The following is a 19576-nucleotide window of genomic DNA, read 5'->3' on the forward strand; positions in this document are numbered from 1 at the left end:
CCTATGAAGGCCAGCACGGCACGTGAAAGGGTGGGTGACCAGGACCACGCCTGGCCACCTTTGTCTTCCCAGCGCTGAAGTTTTATACACCGTTCTAGGTACTCATTTGAGGCCGAGTCGACTTAGGGGAGGCCCAGGACTGGTTTAGATAATCATCACTGGTGTTGGCCTTGAGCGGGAATCGAACACGGGTCACCGGATTTGAGGTGCAGTGCACGAACCACAACGGTGACTACAGTATCGCTCCCCACACCACCACCTCATACACTGTAGGCGGAAGTGGTAGCAGCACTTGCCCCAACAGTCTAAGGCTATATACAGAGGATCTTTGGATTTGTTTGTTTTTACGTATGTATATGTGTGTTTGTGACTGGACAATGTTGCTTCATCAGTGAACCTTTAAAAAATATGATAGGTTAATAATTGTATAATTGTGTGATGTGAATTGTATGTCTGTGTGTATGTATGTGTGGTGTGTGTGTATGTGAGAAGCTTTTGTGTTGTGGTGAATGCACTGTGCTATTAACACGGCGAGCGGAGTTCACAGTTAAAATCATTGGCGAGTGATCTCAGACCTGGTCCTCCCATATGTCGTCTCTTTCTTAAATGAGTAGCTCTTGCAGTGTGTAAACATCAGCATTGGGGAGACAAAGGCAGCGGTGGGTGGTGCTAGCCATGCCACCACCTCGTGCGTCATGCCGACCTTAATACCGAGCAGCACCTGTTCCAACAGTCGCTGTGTTATAAAGGATATATGTGTATGGGGGTGTTTTTGTATGTATGTGTTGCACAGTGGGGGAGCACAGGTGGTGCATCTGCTAGTTAACTCAATCCATCAACCTATAGCACCTGGGTCTTTCCGGTGACCCCCCCTCACCAGGGAGCCTTCCACACTTCACGTGGCCTCAGCGCGTGGCCTCAGCGCGTGCACCTAGCCTGGTAAAAGTGATGTGGTTACATCACCGTCACTTAGTGGGGATTGTTGTTCTTGGCGTGTGTATCATGTTTGCGTTCGCGCGTGTGTATGATGGGCAAACTTTGGCCACCTTGGTTGCTGGAGCGATGTTTAATTGGGTCCAAACTCTGTCAACCGTTATGCTAAGCATATGCATTGCTCGGAGTGTGCTCAGAGGGTTGTATCTCACTCTTCTCATTTCAGGTGGACCCAGGCAACACGGGTCAGGTGGGCGCCGCACAAGCAGTGGTCTTTTTAAAGAAGTCTGGATTGCCCGACCTGACGCTAGGCAAGGTAAAACGGCAACACACCTGAGCCTCTGTACGTACTTACGTACGTTGAACTTCTAAAAGTGTGTTGTTCGGAAAATTGGAAGCAACCGGAAAGAGAGCAAGACCTAACAGAGAAATGGCTTGACGACGACACAGAAAGATGTGCGTTACTTGAGCATATTGGCACAAGACGGAGGGAAAGTGGAAACAAATGACAAAATGTGCAGTGGATACCTACGGGATATCTGCCCATGGATCGTGATGATGATGAAGTTCTTTCGCACCGTACGTAGCCAACCGCGCTAATTGGAGGTGCGACACCGTGCTCTGGAAGTGTGCCGCAAATCGTTTTGGGGGGTTTTTCCCCCTTCTGTATTATTGCCTAGAAGGGTGCGTTGTATAATCGCTGAAACGAGCACGGCGAGAGGACGCATGCGGGGAAATTCGCTGAGAGTTGGAGAGAGATCAACGTGGCGAATCGGAGAACATGCGCAAGGTTAAAAGACACAAACTTTGGACCGCTTAAGAGAAACAAAGTGGGCTTTGGCAGGGCGTTTCCACTAGGAGGGGTGACGGACGAGTGGTGGTCAAAGTGGGGGGGGGGGGATGCACTCAAGAGAATGCCCGCAGTGGAGATGGAGCGGTGAAATCACTTGGTGTGCAGTTGCAGCGTGGATCATTACATCGCAGTGCATGGAGAGATTGCGACAACTTGATGAGGCGTTCATAAGTGGATTGATCATGGCTGATGATAATGGGAAGTCATTTATTTTTATTATTTTATTACTTCCCTTCTACGTGACTTTACCGAAAGAACCAAGAAGATGAATCCCTGCAGTCACGAAAGCTTTAAATCGAAATTCAAGATTCACCTCTTTTATAATTCAATTCATCTTCGCAATTTAGGGTGGATATTGAATTCAAGAATTTATTCTTTTTTTGTGGTCATGAATTTAGCGGACTCTAGTGGCTGGAGGGGTTATGTGATCCTATTACAATGTATGTGAATTGAGGATAATCAATTCGTATATGCACAGGTTTTATGCACTTATTGCTTAGTTAGTACCCTATTTTACCGCATATAACCCGCATACGCATATAACCCGCAAAAATAGCGTTTTGTGTAAAACAAATGTCAGATAACCCACACCTCCATATACCCCGCATGCATTCATATCTTTAACGTCGTTACCGCAGCTTAATTCTATCATACTAATACGAAGTTTACATTTGTAATACATTCCACTATCAATTGTTAACATTAAAATCATAACGTGCACAAAGAAAACAAACTAACCGGAAACGCGTGAACTTAAAACAGTAAATAAGTAACAAAAGTAATATCCAATAAATAAGTAACACATAACTAGTAGATAAGTAAGTACAGTTTTATCACTGGTAGAATGCGCACTGCACAGACAATAGCGGCACTACGGTAACGCCGTTGCCTCGCCCCCAACTCCCCCACCCCCCACCTCTCTCTCCCCCCAGCTCTCCTCGTCGCCGCTAAACAAAGTGCGCCCACTTCAAACATTGTCGTTTCATTGTACAAACAATTCGAATCATTGAAAACGTGATAACATGTGCAATTTTAGTGTGAGTGGTTTATTCAGCAGTGCTTTAGTCAAAGGTAAGTGTTGCATAGTGGATAGTCCTACTATGAAACAATTAAACAAGCTATGACATGTCACACGTGTAAAATATTTTTGGGATAGCCCGCACTTCCATATACCCCACAGGGCCTTGTTTTGCTTGTACGGCAATCAATATTAAATGATCAATTAATCAATGCTATACCCATAATTATACAATTCAAGTGTTAATTCATTGAATTGTATCAATGTAACAAAGATTGAGGCTAGAACATTTCAAACCAGGGCCAATATTTTAGTAAATTGCTTTGTGACATGACACCAGGACAGCCTTTCTGAAACCACTGGGACTGCCCTGGCCAATGTAGAATATGTGGCAGCTTTAGTCTCGCCACTCAAGAGGCATTTGTGCAAAACCTGGAGTCTCTTAACTTCTGGCCCCATAAATACCTGTGCACATAGCCGAGCATTCTCTACGAACATTCCTAACATTGCTGAAATTGAAATTCTTGCTGTATTTCTCAGTGAACATTCATTATGGTCCGAGTGAGTGGTGGCTTTAACATTGCTTTGTTTTAGCAACACAAATATATAGGGGTTGCTAAGCAGCTTTGAGGGTGCAAATTTTGTCAGAGACTTTAAGGCGCTAGGTTTTAATCTGAGATTCAGCCGCCCGTGATGAGAGCAGATTCGAAAGTGGAGCGAGTTGATGGACTGGCTGGGTTACCAAACTATTCTGTTAAAAGTACGACGTTTCATTTAATTCAGCTTGTCTCAAGCCCTGGAGACTAAAATGACATTCGGTCTTAATTGTCCTGTGGAGTGGCGCTATAGTTAGCACACTGTGCTCCTCTGAGTTCAATTCCTGGCCAAGGCTAGCATGAATGGCGAGTGATATCCAAACCAGACATGGGTTCCGCTTTCACAAAACTGCACTGGCCAGCATGGTAAAGTATGATCCAACAACCTCTGACTCATAAGGTGTGTGGAGACTTTAATCCAACAGTGGATTGACACTGAAGAACAATCTTTACAGGAAAATAAAACATATTCTTGTCCATTATCACGTAAGAGAGCCTTCTGAAGTGATATCATCTTCCGGAGTGTTGTTACTTCAACACAGCAATGGGTATACCAAATTTACAATTCGAATCCATATCAGAATAAATACGGTATCCTTTTCAGCAATAGTAGACCTATAGCAAGCGAGAGAGAGAGAGCTAGCGAGAGAGCTCTTAATAGGAATAAGGAAAGGGCAAAGCTGGAAGTTCCCTGTTCTCAACACACAGTACCAATGTTCACAATCGTAATATACAACCCCATGATGTCGACCCCCAAAGGGTTCAAATTGGTGAGACCCCCGACCGAAAAAACCTTGAGAAACCCCAGGGGACTCGGGCAGAAACCCAAGAAATTGAGAGAGAAACCCCAAGAGATTGAGAGGGAAATAGAAAAAAACTCTGGCACAGAAATATTTAACTCTCACGCAGGCAAGGGCAAGTCTACTTTTGGAGAAATGAGGGGTGGGGGAGTGGTTTACTAAGTAAGTTTTCTTTGCAACATTAGGGGCTGAACCACTTAGCGACTTCCCCCCACCCCCCCATAGTAAATTAAATAATAGTATAGTCCCTACCTAACCTTAGATAATTGTTATCAGTTTCCTAGCTGTTCTGTCATAGAACCAATGTGAGTAAAGTCGAAACCTTTAGGAGCTGACCTACATGTTAAACTTAAACCATTGGCAGCAGCTGCCCGTTTACTGCAGTAAATGGGTCTAAGTGTAGTATTTACGAGAGGTAAACAACAATAAACATGTGAGAATCCCTAGCAAGGCCGTGGGACACTCAACACTGAAAAATCCGTGAGTTTCAAGGGTATTCCTCGAGTCTTTTAGAGTATTTGGTTGCTATAAATTTCTACGCGATAAGCCACTTCGTTGAGCTATCATTTGTGGCCAGGTCGCTTCTAAAAAAGAGCTATATAGCTTAGTGGGCCTTGCCTGATAAAATAAAATAAATAGTAGTTGAATAGACTTCCCATGTTTGAGAACTCTAATTCAATTCCCTACTGCATAAATGCCTCCCCGTGACGTGTTGATTGTGGGGGATTGTTCGACCATACTTCACCACTACTCTGCTAAGCACGGGTTGGTGAAGAGGAGCCCGGGACCAGTTGGGATATCACTCGCCACTGATGTTGGCCCTGGCCGGGAATCGAATTCGTTTAGTTACTTTTAGAGTAAAGTACAGTGCACCATTTACTACACGACCAACCCCGCTACCCATCAGTGCCAAGAGCACAAGTGAAATATAATTGAGGATAAAACCAACAAAAATGTCGAAAAATCTGCCAAAGTTGACTGTGCAACACTTTCACAGATTCTATCGGAGTGATTACAACTGAATTACTTGTATGTGAAGGGATAAACTTAAGATGACAATCTTTTGCAATCTCTCAAGATCTTATGTAAATATGTTTTCCCAAGCCAGAGAGAAAAAAACCTAGAACAGCATTGAGTGGCTTGAATGTTGTTTGCTGTGCTGGTTATGATTATAGCAAACAATGGCTGCCAATAAATATTTTGGCATTCTAATCACTGGGTTTCATTTTGGCACTGCCGAAAGGAATGCGTGCGGTTGTAAATAACAAAAACAAATATTAAACAAATGTAACAAAAATCTTCTGGGCGGTAGCGCTTACAGTAGTTTGCTCATTTATTTGGACAAAGTAATGTTTCTGTGTTAGGTTCGTGGTCGTGGTTCTGTGGTTGTGACTTTCCGCTGAATGTGCGTTTGTGTTTTTTTTCTCTCGCTCAAAGATTTGGGAAGTCGCCGACCCGGAGGGCAAAGGCTACCTTGAGAAACAGGTTTGGTGACGCTGTCTGGAAACATTCATTGATTCATGGCATTGTGAACCATCATCATCATCCATCGCCAATCCACTGCTGGTTGAAGGCCTCTCCAAACCCCCTTCGCGATCCTCCACGAACCTGCGTTGTGATAATCCAACAGACCATCTGCACACGAGCGAGCCGATTTCATCGCTCCGTCTCTCCTAGTGGAGGTTCCCTCGCGACGCGTTCTATTCCTTGGGCTGCCACTCCGTCACTATTATTCCTGACCAGCGACTATCGTCCCCATTCAGCCGTGATGTGTCCTGCCCGAGCCCACGTGCTTAACCCTTTTTCCGTTTCCGAGACGACTGCGAGTTGCAGGGTGAGTCCCGTTCACCGCTGAATACCGGAACGCGCAAGCGGCTCTGTGTTAATATTATGTAGAGAGGCGTAGCGGCGTTATTTTGAAAGACATTGTACTCGCCACAGAGAACCACTCTCTGCGATAGCTGGCGCTAAACTGTGCCGCACTCCCTCCCGCATGGCCTCGTGGAAGCCTCGATACTGATAAAGTGATTCTATTTGAGTTTTTCTTGCTGTTTCGTTTTAACGACGTATCCGTTATCGGAACGGAATCTGAAGAAAAACTGATGACGTACACGTGTGTCATCGGAGCGGGAAAGGGTTAACAGCTTCAAAGCCGTCTTTAACTTCCGTACGTTCTCTGATTCCATGCGTCCCTCTTTCCGTTCCTCGATGTCATCACACGCCTGCATATCCTCCACGCTTCTTTCCTCGCCTTTTATGCCACCCATTGCATAAATGTTGTATGTTCGTGGAGACTTTGTGACACCTGTACTGTGTCAGTAGCATCGATTTAAGTTTTTTTTTAGTAACCAAAGATTTGACCGCTTCTGTGAATAACTTTGCCCTTTTTGGCGGGTGTGTTGGCCCACACCTTTAATGTAAGTGCTATAAGGGTGGGCTTGGTGGACTGCACATGGATTATCATGCCACCTGAGTCAATATACAGTGGTGAGGTGTTTTAAATCGTTGCTCAAGTTTAATTTCAAACTATTACCTACGGATCAGAAACATGGACACTGACAAAGGAAAATGGATCAGAATTGAAAAGGGCACGCAAGGAAGCGTAGATAGAAATGTGCACGCATTGGATTCGCAGTAATACCCCAATTTACATTTCCCCCTTTCACATCGTTTCACAAATACGTCGTCACTATATTACCACCACTACCTGATTTGCATTGCCTCAACCCTACACTCACGTCGCTGACAACATCGTCCGTCCTTTTTCATTTTCCGTCGCCTCTCAGCCTTCGCCTCCACCACCTACCCTGTAAATCGCTTCGATTGACGTCATTTCGATATTCGTCGTCGCACCTTTCAAGAACACATCCCCCCGACGTAAACCGGGGGTATTACGGCACTGACTTGAACAAAAGGGGCATGGGCAACACACGTCACTCGAATGGTTGATGACCGGTGGTCGAGACTTACGATGAAGTGGTGGCCAAATGAGGGGTAATTCCAGAGTGGACATCAACTGAAGAGACGGATCGATGAGATCATCTTATGCACAAGCGCTAGATGGATTGTTGCGTCACATCACCGTGATTCAGAATCAGAATATTTATTTTGACTGGAGGAATCCAATGTGCTATAAAGCTCTCTTTTAAAGATGTCCAGTATTGATGATTGATGGTGATGACGTGGGGATGCCTTCATCCAGCAGTGGATAGATCATGGCTGATGATCTTGATGTTTTTTTTTTATAGTCAGGCCATAGCTCAGGGTTAGTGGATCACACGGAGATGTAAGTTGCGCGAATCGCCCACCTTTAAAAGCAATCGGGTAACTCGTCGTGAGTACAACAAGTAGGTTTCTAGCTGACTACATATAAATCGAATAGCTGAGGAACAATGTTGAATTGGCTTAAGACTAATAGTGGTCTTCCTGCGTTTAGAGAGCAAATCATCATAATAATATAATTCAATATTATCCAGCCAGGTTGTGGTGCTGCGAGAGCGTTTAACTCACAGTTCAAAATGTGCGAATTCAAGTCCTGGCCAGTGCTTGTTGACTTGTTCTAGAATCCAAGGTGATTATCAATGACCCATATAAACCTTCGATGTGGGTGAGACTTTGAGCAAAATAAATGTTGAACATTTGGCATCATGGGAGATCGCTTGACTCGCAAGCAAGAGGAAGGTTTTGAGATTAGTTCCTGGTCAGGCGTTGTCAACCTGTCCCATAACTCTCCACGTCTCTAAAATATGTAACCACCCTGTGGGAAGTCGGCAGCGTTGCGTTATCGATAGACTCTCCGCTGCCTTGGGAGTGTCAACATCCCACCAGTGGCTGTCGGAGCCGCCAGTGGAGATCGATGCACACCATCATGTTTTCCCTTGCGCAGCGACCCTCTTTGGCTTTCGATGAATAATAAGTACAGTAAAACCTGGAACCAATGCTCACTTGCTCGTGTGTTGTTTTCTCGCTCGTTGACTGCGCAGCGACGGTATTGACGCACTCAGGCACGCGCATGCTCTCTCTCGACTACGCCTTGCCCCACAGGGCTTTTACGTGGCGCTGAGGCTGGTGGCGTGTGCGCAGAACGCTCTCAATGTCTCCCTGAGCAGCCTCGACTTCCCCGTGCCCGTCCCCAAGTTTGTAAGTCTCGCAAAGCTTTCGCCATCCCATCTCTCACCCACCTCCTGTCTTTTGCCATCGCGTCTCTGACCACCTAAGACGAGCATTGTCGTTTGAGAGCAGAGCGGCCGTGGAAAACTGCAACGTTTCCGGCCCTTAGATTGTTTTGCTCGTTCGTTTGTACGGTCGCTTTGCTGCATGGGCGCTAAGTGTGGTTTGGAACACGCCACTGCGCATGGTTAACCAGTTCTGAAAAATGCTGTTAAAAATAAATGTTGGTAAAAAAAATTGTCGGTTGCTTAATGCCTGATTGATGTGGAATTTGTGTGTGTTTAAAAAAAAAAACTTTATTCAGTTTCCAAAACTGTTCCGAAAATTGTTAAGAACATGTTTTCTCTGAGTGAGTTTCTGTTGTTGTAAAACTGGCTTTGCTTTTGTTGGACATGTGGTTTAAATATTCTTGTCTGCGTGTAGTATTCTTACATTTTACTCAATTACATAATGGACTCACATATGTTCGCTTGGCTGCCTCCCTGTTATTGTTCAGTGTTTGTAACAATGAAAGAAGTAAAATAATAATATTGCCAGTAAAGTTTTGACACATCTCTACTGAAAGCAGGACTGGCTTTTACTCCAATCATGATTGTGAATCTCCTGTCTAAAGTAGCTCGACTCATTTGTCAATAATGCCATGTGGTGTTACAAAGTAAACGTATAATATAGGCGACGTTTCAGGCATCAGTTCTCCTTCACGGCACACCGAGAGGCCGTGGAAGTTGAGTGGTCTCTCTTTGTATGAAGATTAAGGGCATTTAACCAAAATGCCACCATTAGTATCTTCCTTTTTCCGACAGTGTTAGTTACCAATGTGTTCAGTTTGTTTTGATATTCGCGCACGTGCACCACTTCAAATGCAGCATCATCCAAATAATATCTTCACGTAACAACTGTCATTAAGTTTAGAGCTGGGAAGATTAGCAGAATAATCGATTAAAAATTAACAGCCACTCTTTGTGGTTAATTACTCAGGTCCCCTTCAGCAGGCCCCCAATTCCATCCTCTTCAAAGTGGGAAATTCCCTAAAAGCCACGTCCAGCACGATACAGCCGCTTAGACCGTAGACGTCATCATGCGCCACTGATCGCCTCCCGTTCAGTGGCACGCAAGGAAAGGATCAGCCGGGTAATCTGACCGATAATCTGTAGCGTAATTGATTACTTTTACTATGGGAGAGTTAATTTCTAATCAAGATATGATCGGCTGGAGGATGCTCAAAGGGATAATATTAGGACACTAAGCCTTGGAACATGCCTGTAAATGAAAAGAAAATAGCTTTTGGGTGGATGTTGCCTAAAGCGAAATACCATATTTCATACACCTTATTCTGCTACATCCAGTCATTGATGACTGCCGCTAAATACTCACTACTCATGAGAAACCAGTTAAAGGGTGTCTCAAACCTGCAGTTGAACTCAGGTTACTGGCTAAGTATGTAATAACGATGCATCTATTCATTATCTGGGGTGCCACAATAGTGAGATTTTAACTACCTTAATGGGTATACAGGAGGTCGTTGGTTCGATACCAACCCTGGCACCTGTATATTTGGAGTTTGCATGTTTTCACAGTGGTTATGTGGATTTTTCTCCGTGTACTCCGGTTTTTCTCTCCACATATAGAAACATGCGTTTTTAGAGTGTTTGGCTGCTATACATTTCCATGAGATAAGCCACTTCATTCAGCTATCGTTTGTGACCAGGTCGCTTTTGAAAATTAGCTATGTAGCTCAGTGGGCCTTACCTGGTAAAATACAAATTGTCCTTTCAGTTTTTTAAAGTCGATTCTTAAGCACAACGATACATATTTTTAATTGTGTGAGTAAACAAAGATGAGAGAAATCCCAATGAGAGAGCTAAAATCAGTTTCAAAAATGTACACTTGTATAGGATCATCCTCTAAATACTGGCAATTTCATTGAATCGCTGAGTGTTGTGAACCAATCAATTCTCATCTTCAGCAACGTCAGCTCAGTATTCCGATGCGGGCATTATGAGACCCCTGGAGCTATCCGACCACCTTTTCATCTTCATTTGTTGTGAACAACAAATATATTATATTGACCGGTTGTCAGGTGATACAAGTAAGCACAAGTGCAAGGTATATTTGCAAAAAAATATAAGTTATCAGACAAAGGATATATTTTGAAAAGTCTCCTGGCCCCTTTAACTCTGTGCTTCCAGTGGAACTTTTTTAAAGACAGGGTTAGATCTACTGACTCGTACTTTTGAGTTAAGCACAAGTCTGCAGATTATTCAAACCATGTTACACCATACCGATTTTAAAAGTGAAAATTGCATGCAAAATGTTTTTTTTTTAAACATTTCATACATTATAAATGTCTTTGTAAACGGATGATATACATCTAGTAAAAGGGTAAAAAAAATCGACAGCTTGCCGCTGTAATTCGGCATGTTTGGCAAGTACGGTAAACCCTCGCTTAACTCATGGTGTTCACATAATGCGTTTTTGCTTTAACACGGTTCCTCCATTTAGGAACACTTCGCACAAAGTGGAACGCACACCGTTATAATGCAGAACGCACACCGTTACAACGCGGTTTCTGAGCGTTCGACCACAAACTCTCTTGAGCTGCGCGGCTGAGCGGAGTGATACAGTACGCAAAATTATACAGTATGCAGAACGATACAGTACGCAGTGGCGGCATACCCTCATCTCAGCTCTTTGTCCTGCCATGGAATGACTGCAGGCTAATTTCATAGTGCAAATGTAATTCAGTAGTAGTAATTCTTTGCTCAATGTGGCACTTTTAAGGAACGCATCTAGCGCGTTAAACAAGGAATTCCTGATAATTGGTTTTTTACCCTTCTATCTGGCAACAAAACTGACACCTTTCCTGTTTGGGGCTTGGCTTCCACCGTGTGCTGTGTTCCATGTGTATGTGTGCGCGTGTGTGTGTGTTTCTGCGTCTTGCAGGAGCTCGATAGCCCAGCGATGATAGCTCCTCCTCAAGGCCCCGACATCCCCTGGGCTGTCAAGGTTTGCTTGACATTACTTTACCCCCACCTCAGATTAGTACGGTTGGTTATGTACGGTGTGAAATAAGTTCAGCATGCATACTGCACTCATTGAAACCTGCAATGTAAAGCTACGAGGGCTCATAGAATAGTCCTTATCCTGGTGATTCAGTGGTAGGCTGACATATGTGTCTATTATAAACCGGCCAGCTGACTCGGTGGGAGAGCGAACGGCTGGCAATCAGAAGGTTGCTAGTTTAAACTCTGGTTGGGGGTTGACTCATTGTCCCATCATCTCTCCAGCATTGATAAATTAGTACTCAATTTGTAGGGAAGTCACCAGTGGTTGTCATGATTAGGCCCTCTCCTACCATAGGAATAAGCAATTTCCAAATCACTGACTTTTTTTCAAATAACTATGGTGATTAAAATAACTCGGTGTAACTAGTTATTAATGTCTGTCTTTGGAGAGTGGTCACCTACTTCAATAGAAATTCACCTTATTAAATACAGGACATAGAGTTGACTACAATGTACACATCTCCTTGGAGTGCCTTGCAAAAGAAGACGGCTCATGTCTGTGATTTTATCAAAACGGCTGACCGACCGACTAACGATTATATATTTACGATGCAAGAAATTAAAACGCAGTCTTCAAACGATCACTTCTGTTTTCTTCTTCTCCCACCGCACATCGCAGCCAGAAGAGAAGGCCAAGTTTGACAGCATCTACGACAGCCTGAAGCCCCAGAATGGTCTCCTGTCAGGAGAGAAGGTCAAACCTGTGCTGCTCAACTCAAAACTTCCCGTGGAGACGTTGGGCCGGGTGCGTTTTAGGGCACCGTGGTGGCGAGATAACTTCCTTTGCCTGGTATACAGGAGGTCAAGGGTTGTATCCCGAAGGGGGGCGGGGAGGGATTTACAAACTTGCTTTATTGCTTTACCTGCCGTATCTGGAGATGAATTCTAATCAGCGACACTAAGGATTGCAAACCCAGAGCGCGTCCTAACTCACCTATTCCAAACGCGGCAGTTTTGCAATACAACACCGACTGAATTTTTATTTGCAAAACTCTCTCATCGCCACCCACGCGTCGCGTCACAGATTCGCTGATGCGGGGGTTTGTTTCCGCAGGTGTGGGATCTGAGCGACATCGACAGAGATGGTTTCCTTGACAGGGATGAGTTTTCCGTGGTGAGTTTTTGTGTAAAGCATATTTCCCCACCCCCCCCCCCCATCGAATATGTTCTGCACGGTCCACATTTGGTTGAGAATTTCTTTGCTCTTACCGCAGTGCAGTGAATATCTCTGTGCCAAGGAAGAACAATAATGCTCGCGTGTTGATTCCCTAACACTTTCCACAATATTTGCTGCCTTGCCCAAGCTGGAGGATTGATGTACTAATGCAATTTGAACTTATATTTTATTAATAATTTTTAGTGATTTGCTTACCTTTACTATACTTTGCAATCCTATGTTTCTTTTTGTATTGTTTGTTGTTGTAACTTTCTGACCCGCCGCTACTTGACATCTGTGACAAAGAGCTTCATAGCTCATCAGATACCTCCAGATAAATAAAGGTTCTGATTCAATCCGCGTGTGGCCTCCGCAGTATTTCATTTTTGCAACACTGCCTTGACGTTGCGTTGCAAAATGCACGGCGAGATGCTTACAGTTTTAAATGTCTAGACGGCGTGTAGCAGCAGCCACCCTCCCGCGCCAACTCAAGCGGTCGTTGCGGGTTACAGTTCCCTGTGGCCAACCCTCACTCGACAGCAGCTGTCAATCCTCTGCAGCCAGAAGACCTGTGGCCATTCCCTTGGCCACCTCCTCCTCCGCCTATCAGCAGCCCCAGCATAGATAACCTGGTGGGCAGCGTGGACCCTAGAGAATTGAGCCACATGGTCAACATTCTGCAGTTGCCTTTGACAAGTACATTGCTTAACTAACTGTCTACTTAATATTCAAAATTATCCATGGTAAGGGGGGGTGGGAGGTTGCCCCAAATATAACAAAACACATGGACAATGAAAAATGTGGTAATTGTTTTTTTACCCTTTGATCTGGCAACAAAACTGACACCCTTTTTTACAAGGAGTCATGTTTGCATTGACCACAATACCTGCGGTCGGAATGCAAACAAAACAACTCTGATAATGTATGCACTGTCCTTGAAATTGATTTGTCCACACCCGAAACAGCTTTTCTTAGAGCCTAGTCTCACATGGTGTTGGACCAGATGACACCAAAAGGCGTCAAAAAAAATGTGTCAGTTTTGTTGCCAGATAAAAGGGTAAAAAAACAATTATCATATTTTGCTACTGGCAAAGGAGGTTCCAATGGAATGAAAAACATGTTTACGTAATTTAGGTTATAAAACTGATTAATTCCCTGCCTGTTTTGAATGGGGGTTGAGACGTAGAATGTGCCGACTATGTTTTATTATTTTATCACTAGTTTTGATTGTTTTTTAGTATGATTTCTTGCCAACGTGTTTGCGATTGCGTGGGCACACTGTGTCTCACCGACTCAACTTTAAAAGGTGCACACAGTTAATCCACAAGTTGGATAATCCGCCCAGCGATCATGTAGTGTCACTATCGATTAAACTATTATTTTATCAGGTAAGGCCCACTGAGTTATACAGCTCTTTTTCATAAGCGACCTGGCCACAAATGGTAGCTCAACGAAGTGGTTTATCATCATGTGGAAATTTATAGCAGCCAAATAATCTAAATGCATGTTTCTAAACGTGGAGCGGAAAAACGAAGGACCTGGAGAAAAATACACGTGACCACAGGGAGGTGTAGTTATAGTCTCACCACTGCGGGTCCCATTCATCCTCCGCCAATGAAGGTCTCCTTCCTGTTCTGCACCTTGAGAGAAGTGCGATGCTCTGATTTGGTGGATTTCATTGATGGCGTTGTGGCAAAACGTCGTACTCGAATTTTAAATGTTGTGGCTTTACTCTCCAACACACCCGGTGTGCCGAACTAGTAACTAATTGGCCAGTTTTGTTTACGTGACAAACTTACTAATTGGCTGTGGTTGTGGGTTTAACGACACATTTATATTTATGCGATCTAACCCAAAAAACACTTTTTTTGCTAATCGGTCGCGAACTTCTACGTGTTGAACTGATGGGGGTTACGCTTTACGGTTGCAGGCAATGTACCTCGTGTACCGGGCCTTAGAAAAGGAACCCGTTCCACTCGCTCTGCCCATCAAGCTCATCCCTCCGGCCAAGAGGAAACCGGGTCTCGTGTCGTCCGCTTTCGCTCTGCCAAAGGTACAGGTGAATGCCTGCTCACTGGCGTTTGCATTCACCACTCTTTTTGAAGCTGTATTATATCAGCCGGTGAGGCGCTGTTGACCTTAGCAGCTCTTTTACACGGACGAACACACCCCCAGGCCATCGGCAGCAGCGGTAGTTACGGGACATTGCAACATAGAGACTCGTGGAGTGACACAGATATTCATAGAGTTACATAGAGATTCATAGACTCACACTCGGCGTTATTTCAGCTGGTGAGGCCCCATTGAGCTAAGCAACTATTTGACAAGGACGACCGCAGCCCCAGACTGTCAGCAGTGACGACTTTTAACATGTCATTTACTCAAAACGGATTCTGCACTTGGCCGCTGAAATATGTTGTCTTGTCATTGTGACGTATTTACCTGTGAACCCTTTAATGTAAACATAGGCTTTGACTAAAAGCTGTTTCACTTGAAAACTGCCCTCCGTGACTTCTCAAATCCTGGGCGTGTTTAAATATTTGCGGAAATAGCTTTCATCAAGTCCAGTTTCATATAATTTTATGTCTTTAATAAGCTAGTGGCCAAACATTCCCAATGTTGATATACTATTGAGACTCATTGAGGCTTTCCTTGATGAATGGAAGTTACTTTTCTTAATTTAATGAGCCAGTGCTGCAAGTTTGACATGTCTGTGGTATGGACCAGCATCTCTTCGAACAACTACCGTTTCGATCCCAGAAAGTGACTCTCTGTATGGTCACTCGGATGAGATGATCAGAATCGGACGTCTATTTCCCGTGTAAAGGCCCATTGAGCAACTCGGAAGCTTTCTTTTGCAAGGTGCAACTCAGCCACCATTGATGATGACCTGGATTTGAACTCATGTACATCGAATTGTTCAGCACTCTCCAAGCACAGCGCAACCCAGGCGCATTACGAAGGAGCAGAGCAAGATGAGATCAAATACAAAACACGCCAAGACTATTTGATTTGTCAATTAAAAGCAGTGCTTACGCTCGTATCTCATTCATCGAATCGTGTGCTTAAGAACAGATCGGTTTTTGATTATTGAACATTTGAAATCAACTTTTTTCGATAGGCTTACGGCTGGTACAAACAAGGCAGATGGTAGACGAGACAGTGCAACAACAACAACAACCGCCATTCGCCACTAAGTGGCAGTGACGTCACCACGACGCTTGTGCAAGGCCATGTGCACCTTGAGGCCACGTGAAGTGTCGAACGCCCGCTGGCAGGAGGTCACGGGGCAGACCCACGTGCCACGGGTCGACTGACTGAGATGACTGGCTGATGCACCACCTGTTCCCCCTACTGTGCGAGGCACTGCAGACGGGTTAAGACAGACAAGGCGGATGGTACAGACTAGACAGAACTAATCGCAGACAGCATAAATGCGACAGTGTGGATGAAACGGACAGTTCAAATGAGGAAGGCAAAAATCTCGGCAGTACAGAGGAGATAAAACAAATAAAACAGCATTAACCATTACGCAAACTCCGGTCATCCTCGCAGCGGCTTTTGGCAAGCCATCGAACAAAGAAAGTCGACACATCCTGTGCTTTCAGATGCACTTCTGCGGCTGTCTGGAACGTTTTTCCTTCCGATATTAGGAAATTACTGGAGCAATGCACTTTTAAATCATCTAGATTGAAAACTAATTTCTTTAGAACTGCTTTTTGTGTTTGGTTTGTTGTCCTTCCCCCGCACTTCCAATTAGCATGGTTGGCCACGTACGATGCGAAAGAAGTTGAACGTACATAAGGCAGTACAAATGAAACAGTATGGGCTGCAACCGAAAATTGCACTCATTAATTGTGTTGGTAAGAGTGTTTGGGGTGGAGGGGGGCAATCGTTACACACCTAATGAATGCGTTTGTTTAAACATGCATGAGGCATCTCTCGTAATTTATTCATTCCCGTTCGGCCTCTGTGGCAGAGCCAAGCGGTGAGCGCGGCGGAGAGACTCAAGTATGACGAAATGTTCACAAAACTGGACAAGGACGGGGACGGCCAGGTCACGGGCCTGGAGGTCAAGGAGGTGTTTATGAAGACCGGCCTCTCTCCCGCCGTCCTCGCTCAGATCTGGTCAGTGGGCTGTGTCCTTCCAACGCGCCGCGTGTTTGTGATGTGCGGGCAAGCCGGACGTAATCCCACTCGTTTTTGTGTCCTGGGACGTGTTACGTCAGTCCGCCCTCGGGGTCCGTTTGTCTGTCACGAGGATGCTTTGCATTTTTAATGAAAATCACAAAGCCTCTAAATGGGATCATTCACAAATACCAACTCCAGATACCAATGGCTTTTGAGCGATGTTGGTAATAAAATATAAAAGAAAAGTGACGTTTCATGCAGGGATTCTGTTGTGCTTTCCGACACGGCCTTGTGTTTGAATGGATTTAATTAGTATTTAATTAACAACAATAACAGCGCCTTCCGATTTGCATAATGAGACGGCGTCACGCAGTGCGTGACGTCGCGAGATGACATCACGCCTCATGATGTAAGAGCGGAGGCGAGCGCCATGGTGTGTGACGTCATCACCGTGGTTGATAAGGCTTATCCTTTTAGCGTTGGGTGTTTAATTGCCAAGTTCTAGACAACCCTTTGATAAATTGGGCTGGTTTTACGTAAGGTCGAGTCCCTAATCGCAACCAAATTTTACACTTGAGTTTAATTTATATTGCGTCATCTTTACAAGAGCTATCTGGCTCTCCCCAACGGCCAGATGGATAGATAAACAGAAATATAGGACACAGCTGACCTTCAACCTTCGTTAATGGAAAGCGTTAATAATTACACGAGAGTGTTTTGAATTTTTGGGTGTTAGCTATTTCGCGAATCGGCACTTGTGTGTGTGCGTGTGCTATAATAGGGGCTTGCAGGTGTAGGTGCATGTGCCTGATGTGTACGTGTATGAGCACGTGCGATTTGTTTTCCTTGCGCAGTTCTTTGTAATTTCGAACCCCCTATCAAATTCGAGGTTCCCCTTAATGACATGGCATGGCAGGTTGTTGTAGTGCTTCCCGCTTTGGAGGTGGTTCAAATATATTCGTTTTTAGTTTTTGTTCCCCTGCTCATTTGAGTGTAGGACGACGGTGCTTCTCGCCATTGGTGGCACTGAGCCCCACTGGTGGATATTTTCACATTGTGATGGCAAGAGCAATTCGCTGCGTGATACTCCAGCAACCACTGTTGACTTCCCCCAAAATCGGTGCTAGTTTTATCGACCCTAAAGGGATGATGGGCTGTAATGTAGTGTGTAGTACAGTACTAATGTTGGGGTTGGTGGATTACACACAGAACATCTTGTGCTATGAGACTCCCAACCTGTTCGGTGGTTATGTGGCCAATACCGGCAGTACAGCAAGTAGGTTTTGTGACCCCTCCCCACCCAGCTATGTTTGTTTGAACTCCTTTCTCAGACGGTGAGTTTCAGTTCAACAATTCCATCCCGTGCGTGCCACATTTACCGTGCGAGTTATATTATTTCTCGTGTTTTTCCCATCTGATTTTGACCATTTCTGTTTGTTCACTTTTTGCTCTACGTAACACTGGCATACAATCGGATTAAATACATTTCGCGGTTCCATGAGTGCACGCGTGAGTCCCCGAGTTTTGCGCCGTGAGACGTTTTATTAAATAGTCTAGATTGAAAACTTAATTTCTTCAGAACTGATTTTTTTTTAGTTTGTTGTCCTTCCTCCGCACCTCTGATTAGCACGGTTAGCTACATACGGTGCGAAATAAATTCTACATACATAAGTACAATTCTGGGCGTACCCAGTATAAGTGTAATTGTCATTAACCCTTTCCCGTTCTGAGACATCTGCATATTTGAGGGTGGATCCCGTTCACTGCTGAATCTCAGAACGCGTAAGCGATTCAGCGTTCATTTTACTTAGAGTGGCATAGCGCCATTGTTTTTAAAGACATTGAACTCACCACAGAGAACTTTTAACAATACGACCGTTGCACTCTACGATGGCTGGCGCCACACTGTGCCACACGTCCTTTCGCATGGACTTGTGGGAGCCTCGGTATACCGAGAAAGTTATTTTATCTTTTCTTGCAGTTCCATTTCAATGACGTACACGTACAGGAAAGGGTTAAATGTAATGGAGCATCGTTAACAGGCCTGACATGTTCACGCGTGCACGTGCAGGGCGCTGAGCGACACACGGCAGTGCGGCAAGCTGACGAGGGATCAGTTCGGCATGGCCATGCATCTTGTGCAGGAGAAGATTGGCAGGCGAGCCAGCCTCACCACCGGGACACCGCCCCCGCCGCCGGACCAAGCCACAGCCACGACAGCCGCCACCGCAGCCACGGCCGTCACCACCTCCGCCACCGCCGAGCGGAGACCGTCGCGAACGGTGCGCTGCGCGTGAAATCAACCAACGCTCGAAACCCATGCGGGGTCTTCAAACGGCTGTGCCGCAACCGCCGCTGCTCGCCTTGACGTATAAAATCTATAATTTTGCAGGCCGCGTACGGTTCTCAAGCGAGGGGTTCCTGCTCCCTCACCCAACCCCAGCTTACGGAGTTGCCACGAATCGTTGCTGGAGGGTAGAGGGGAGGCTACGACTTTATATGATTACCAATCATTGCGCGTGCAGTGTTTCGAGTACATATGTATAGAAATAATTGGTCATTACGACAAGGTGGACCGCATTGTCGTGTGGATTGCAGTTGAGAAACGCTGGTCTAGACCACACAGCTGTCCACGAGTCAAAACCCCATGGTGGCGAGATGCTAACTACCTCGCTTGGTATGCAGGAGATAGTGGGTTTTATCCCGACCCTGACACCTGTATATTTGGAGTTTGCATGTTCTCCCCATGGTTGTTTGGATTTTTCTCTGGGTCCTACAGTTTTTACCTCCACATGTAAAATCAACATTTACGTTTAGAATATTTGGCAGCTTTACATTTCCACAAGAAAAGCCA

General features: G+C 45.0%; 1 protein-coding gene across 3 annotated transcripts in view; it reads left to right on the top strand.

The window, feature by feature from the left end:
* Nucleotides 1–19576, top strand: part of LOC144726665 (uncharacterized) — an 84715-nt gene that overhangs the window by 16184 nt on the left and 48955 nt on the right. For 2 of the 3 annotated variants that reach the window (XM_078605424.1, XM_078605426.1), the window contains exons 3-11: nt 1160–1249; nt 5638–5685; nt 8245–8340; nt 11314–11376; nt 12055–12180; nt 12490–12549; nt 14522–14644; nt 16571–16719; nt 18794–19004. In XM_078605424.1, coding sequence (XP_078461550.1) covers nt 1160–1249; nt 5638–5685; nt 8245–8340; nt 11314–11376; nt 12055–12180; nt 12490–12549; nt 14522–14644; nt 16571–16719; nt 18794–19004 — 966 coding nt within the window. Of the gene's footprint in view, nt 1–1159; nt 1250–5637; nt 5686–8183; nt 8341–11313; nt 11377–12054; nt 12181–12489; nt 12550–14521; nt 14645–16570; nt 16720–18793; nt 19005–19576 lie in introns of all 3 variants that reach the window. The other variant, XM_078605425.1, reaches the window with a different exon arrangement.

The sequence above is a fragment of the Lampetra planeri genome, chromosome 24, assembly GCF_965212315.1.
Source record: "Lampetra planeri chromosome 24, kcLamPlan1.2.h2, whole genome shotgun sequence".
Classification (NCBI taxonomy): Eukaryota; Metazoa; Chordata; class Hyperoartia; order Petromyzontiformes; family Petromyzontidae; genus Lampetra; species Lampetra planeri.